The 6,000-nt window shown below is 42.8% G+C and overlaps 1 protein-coding gene across 1 annotated transcript in view; it reads right to left on the minus strand.

The window, feature by feature from the left end:
- Nucleotides 1-6,000, minus strand: part of DOCK2 (dedicator of cytokinesis 2) — a 556,464-nt gene that overhangs the window by 509,289 nt on the left and 41,175 nt on the right. Inside the window, exon 9 of the mRNA XM_015429463.1 lies at nt 1,309-1,390. Coding sequence (XP_015284949.1) covers nt 1,309-1,390 — 82 coding nt within the window. The remainder of the gene's footprint in view (nt 1-1,308; nt 1,391-6,000) is intronic.

The following is a 6,000-nucleotide window of genomic DNA, read 5'->3' on the forward strand; positions in this document are numbered from 1 at the left end:
TTTACAGCTTTGTTTTGTAACATTTTTTGGCAGAATAATCATATGCATTTTTCAATGCAGCTGGAAATACTAAGCCATCTCTTTGCCCAGGTCATGCTTAGTTCCACTAAAACCAGCAGATGCTAACTATGTCTTCATTCAGCTATAATGATAAATGATGGTTTAATTGAGCTAACTGTGGTTGGTGTGGTCCTTTCCTTTCTATGGCCCACACGTAGCCTTCCCTGCCCTGCAGGACAGCGGTGTGGCCAGTAAAGGGGAATTATTATATCACTATCTTGGATTGGTGTTAAATTATTGACTTATTGTTGGCAAACTTAATTATATATACTGATTGTATTTTAAATGTTTTATAAGACTTTAAATCACCCAGAGCCTGCTTGCAGGGTGGGCAATTCATAAATTTAATGAAATAAATAAATAACATGGGCCACTCCACTAACTATAGTTAGATAGGGTACGCCATGCCAAAGTTCAAAATCCTGTTTGAAGTTGGTTTATTAACCAACATGAAACTATGATTTCATGTGATATATGTATACTGGTATCCTTACTACAATGCAGGCTAGGATATCAGTCAGGTTTCTGCAAAGGATAGAGAGAAGGCGAAACTAGAATTTGCCTGCATTTGAAGTATCATCTGCAAACCAAATTGTGGTTTCACAAACTAACCACCATTAAAATTATTATTAATTAATTAAATTTCTGGATCGCCCAATCCCTGAGTACACAAAGCTCCGGACAATTTACAACAGGTTAAAAACAATATAAAATTACATATTAAAATCAACAATCAGTTAATCCTAATTTAATAATCTTCACATGGCACCCATAATTTAGTTCAAAATCTACTCTGGGCTTTTCTTCCCTCTTGTGGGCAGATTAAGGAGGGGGCCGAAGCGGGCAGAAAGGAAGAAAAGAAGGTGCCAGCTATGATGGGAAACTGTTGCTGTCCTCAACCAAAAGCCTAGCAGAATGCCTTACAAGCCCTGTGGAATCACATTAAATCCCACAGAGCCCTGATGGAAGTTGGCAGAGAGTTCCACCAGGTCGGAGCCAGGGCCGAAAAAGCCCTGGCTCTGGTCAAGGACAGCCAGACGTCTTTAGGACTGGGGATCATAGTTTTGTGTTACATCTGAACCAAGCCAATGTTCAGCTAAAAATAATAATCAAACTACTTGGGAAGAAAGCAGAATATCCTGGAAACATGACTGGAAGTGACAGTGTTCCATTCAAACTAAGCTTCCTGCTTTTTCAAGGAAAAAAACACTGCTGGTAGACAAGTGTTGTGTAAAAATGGTTACTCACAGTGAACACCACTTTCAGGTTGTTGATCATATCAATTTCCTTGGGAAAGCCTTTACTCCCCCATCTCACCAAGTAATTTTCACTGTTTAAAAAGAGCATATTAGGTTATACATAATACACTAATTAGCTGCACAGCACAGTATTAGCAAGTAGCATCATATAATATTCATTCCTCAGCCCAGATCTGAACACCTCACAATATCACTTCTACCATTTTGTTCTTACTTATACAAATATATACCATGCTTTGTCGCATTTCAGTCAGTGGTAAATAAAGTTTTTGAAATACGTTATCTAAAGGCCATGCTATGAAGACTCTAATCAAAAGAATTAAGAAAAAAAACAGGATTGGAAAGGACATTATAGCTTCTTAAAGGACTTTAGTTGGCTATGTACAAAGAAATTCACCACCAGTAGTAGTTTTCTTCATTGGAATTCAAACAAATGTTTCTAACATCCCTATCCTACATATTTTTCCTCTAAAAATGCACCACTGAGTATAAGGCTGTTTACTCCTACATAAACTCATACAGTTTGCAGACTTTGATCATAAATATTTACTTGGACAGAAGTTCTAGTAAAGTCAATGAAACTTGTTTCTAAATGAACATGCTTTAGGAGATAAAGACTTTACGTTCCACAACTGTAAGTACGTTTATAACAGATTACTCTGTGCCAAGAAAGCATCATTCAGTGATATAATTCTAAATTATAGCATTCTAGCATGACACAAATAATTCTTCTGCTTGTGTTTCCTTTCCCTTCCTCCTCTCATGTGATGAGAGTAAATTAGTTGACTCCTAATTTGATCCAAAGCTACAGGTTGCCATTATACCAGCAAGCAATGATTTGCTCAATGAACCACAAACATTCTTCCATTTCCCAGGTAAACAACAGTATGCTGGCTTAGGTCATGCAGGTGCCTTATACTGAATTGGACCTTTTGGCCCATCAACATCAGTATTGTCTACTCAGATTGGCAGCAACTCAGGGTCTTAGGCAGAGGTCTCTCATATTACCTACTTCCTGATCCCTTTAAATGATGACACTGGGTTGAACCTGAGACCTGCTGCATACCTACCACTGAGCCACAGTTCCAACAACAAATCATTATTTCTGCTAAATTAGAAGTCAGCAATTGACCTATTTCAAGCAAGCAAGCAGGGGAATGAGCACACATGCAAGAAAAGAATCACCAAGCTTTCAGTTACAGTGAATTCTTCCATAAGCTTGCTATGATTGTGAATTCTCAAGTGATAACATTCTTATGGTGCTTGAAAAAAAAGAACATATGCACCTGACAGTCTGGGAAATGGAAGTATGGAACTAGCCACTCTTAGATGCCAATTCAGATATTTCATGGCATGTACACTACCAGTCCATTTAAGGTTGTTCTTGAAAAACGTTGTAACTGAAATGGAGAACACCAGACCTCCACAGAGACTTGAGGAAGTGTGCAGATACCCTGTTCGCAAATAGTATTAATAAATGTGCCTTCATTCAAGAGTCTCAGGACTACACAGTATTTTCAGTTGTTGTAAATCAATTTGTTTTGTATGTAATAATATGTGACTGTTATAGTATACAGATGATTCTTCTTCTCCATGGTGAGTGACTGTAATCACAGAGATGTTTCTACAGATTTTGTTGACTTCCCAAAGTACACATATTTTTATACTTTGGAGATGGAGTTTGAATTCTCAGTAAGGTGATTAACACATATCTAAAAAGCATCTCTTCAGACTGCAGACTGAGGGCTCACAGGACTGAATGCTCCCCCGTGTTTTTTAAAAAAATCCCTGTACAATAAACTAAGGTAAACCAAACTTTCATGATTTTTGATTTCCCCATCAAAATGTGCAAGCTCCTTGAGGTAGAATCTTTTATGGAATAGATAAGCAAATCACTAACACTGGAAGTATTTTTCTGTATTCAGATTTCTTTCCTCCTCCCTAGGCCACATATAACTTGTATCTCTATCCCATTTGTCCAAATTCTTCTAGGGCTAACATGGTAACAGCCACATCCCAACATCAAATTATAGATCAGTTATATCATACATCTTTATATGACTGTTGCCCTATTTCCCATTACAAGTCTTCAGATAGACCCGTAGCATCTCATTAGGTATTGCCGATTGAGTAAATAAATAAATAAATAAATAGGTAAGCCAGTGTGCCAGTGTCAGAAAAACAAGGCCATACAGAGAAGCATTCCTGCTAGACTGTTCTTCAGCTTTCACCCCAAGGTTTCCAAAGTCCAAAACTAGATAGTCTAAGGAAACTGTTGTGTACTAGCTGAACCGTACATGCGGTCGGGCCGCCATGTGGCCTGACAAACTAGTGAAGCTTCGCTACCAGGGACAATATAGTCCTAGGATCCTAAAACCCGCCAACCGGGTTCACCTACCTTAAACTATTGCTGAAAGGGTTAATAAGGAAAATTAACTATGTATGACACTCTAAATTCCTACCAGTTCACCTTGGAGATTTTGAGTTGTTGGGTTTTGCGTTTGAGGGCAACTTTTATATGGATCGGACTCTCCCTATGGGGTGCTCCATGTCCTGTGCCATTTTTGAAAAATTTAGCTCATTCTTAGAATGGGCCCTGTGGTTTAGGACTGGCCTGAACAGTACAGCACACTACTTGGATGGGTTTTTTTTGTTTGCTGGTGGCACGGGTACTGGTCATTGTCAGTTTTTGCTGGAGTCCTTTACGAAATTAGCTGCGGAACTGGGAGTCCCGTTGGTGCAGGAAAAGACTGAGGGCCCCGCCCAAGTCTTGACATTTTTGGGGATTGAACTAGATACAAGGAGACAATTATCAAGGTTGCCCATAGAGAAGCTTCAGGAGTTATGGAAGTTAATCACTCACGCCGTGTCCCTTCGGAAGATACCCTTGGTGGAGCTCCAAAGGCTTGCGGGCCACTTGAACTTTGTGTGCAAAATGGTGGCTCCGGGCAGGGCTTTTGTGCATCACCTTTGCAATGCCATTGTGGGCTTGCACCTGCCTCATCATAGAACCCGGGTCACTAAAGGAATTAGGGATGACCTTTTAATTTGGCAAAACTTTTTTGAGTCTTACAATGGGATATCTTTTTGGAGAAAGGATGTTTTGGTCAAGGCGGAGCTGCAAGTGGCTTTTGACGTGGCTGGCTCCTCTGGTTTTGGCATTTACATTTGGGGGCATTGGTGCGCTGAGAATTGGCCGATGGAGTGGTTCCAGGTGGGGTGGGTCAAGGACCTAACTTTTTTTGAATTCTTCCTGATAGTTGTAGCAGTTGGACTGTGGACGGTGGATTTCGCTGGCCATACAGTCCATTTCTGGTGTGACAGTCTTGGCACGGTGCAGGTTATTAACTCTTTGACCTCCAGGTCAGTGTGGGTCATGGCACTAGTTAGGGCCTTTACGTTAATTTGCCTAAAAAACAATATTTTGTTCAAAGCCCGGCATGTGCCGGGGACAAATAACAGGGACGCTGACGCTCTCTCCCGAAAACAGATCAAGAGGTTCCGTTGGTTGGCCCCAGAAGCAAATCAGTCCCCGGTTGTCAGCAAGCTGCCATTCTGTTTTCTGTGACCTCTGTGTACATATCCTTTCCCTGTTACACCCGGCTTGGTTTCTATCATCCTGCTCCTGCTTTGGAATGCAAAAGATAACTGCTGGAGGTTGTGTGGGGGAGAAGATGCTGTAATGCTTGCCTATTGATTTTCCCATGAGTACTGCACCTGTGTTTTGTCTGATGTTCTGCCTGGTTCCCACGTACTGGGCGCGCAACCGTTTCATTAGCCCGCCAGCGGGAAAGCTATTCATTGGATCTGTATCTGTTTGAAGTTCCTTTATTATGCTTGACCTAACTGTGTATCCCCAGTTCTAACAAAGAACGTGTTTGAGTATGTCTTCAACGCTTTGAAATAAATTTTGCTTTTCTTGAAAACGTGGATTTATTCTCGATGCTTGGGGATCCAACATATTGTTAGAACTCCCTTTCTCCTATCGTTCCGAATCTGGCAAGATCATGAGCGGAATTGAGGGAAACCTACCTAACACGGAGGGGGACTCGGGATCGGTCCCACAAACCTCCGCGTCTTTGGTGTTCACGACTGCAGCCTCGATGGAGGGTGCCGTGGGGGGAACGATTCCCCGCCTGCCTGCACATCTGTCTTGGCCGCCTCCGACCCCTTCGCAATGGGGTCCGCGGAAGACTCACCAGCAGGATGATTGGACTATGTACAACACCCAGGGCACCCGTGAGGTGTACTCCCGTCGGGGGAGCGGATTACGTGAGAGTCTGTTTGACAAGGGATTGTTCCCGGAGCCAGGGTCTACCTCGGAGAAGGAGAGTCCCAAGCAAGACATCGAGGAGTGGATGTTCGAGCCGTCGGGACCGAGTGGTCACGCAGAAGATGAGGAGGGCACCGGAGCCTTCCAAACGGAAGAGGACTATGACCCACCCCCGGACTACCGCCCTCGGGACCCAATCCCGGAGGAAACTACCGGAGAACGACTAGCAGAACTGGAAGACTCGGTGAGAGACTTAATGCGGGCATTCCAGGATGTGATGGAAGGTCTGCCGGGAATGATGGACGTTAGAATGGCTAATTTCCTTGACGCACACGCCGCGCAGCAACAAGTTGCTCCTGCACCGGGATTGCCCACGCCGCCGATGCCTGCTCAACCGCTGATGGGACC

This window comes from Gekko japonicus, unplaced genomic scaffold (genome assembly GCF_001447785.1).
Source record: "Gekko japonicus isolate JY-2015 unplaced genomic scaffold, Gekko_japonicus_V1.1 scaffold212, whole genome shotgun sequence".
Classification (NCBI taxonomy): Eukaryota; Metazoa; Chordata; class Lepidosauria; order Squamata; family Gekkonidae; genus Gekko; species Gekko japonicus.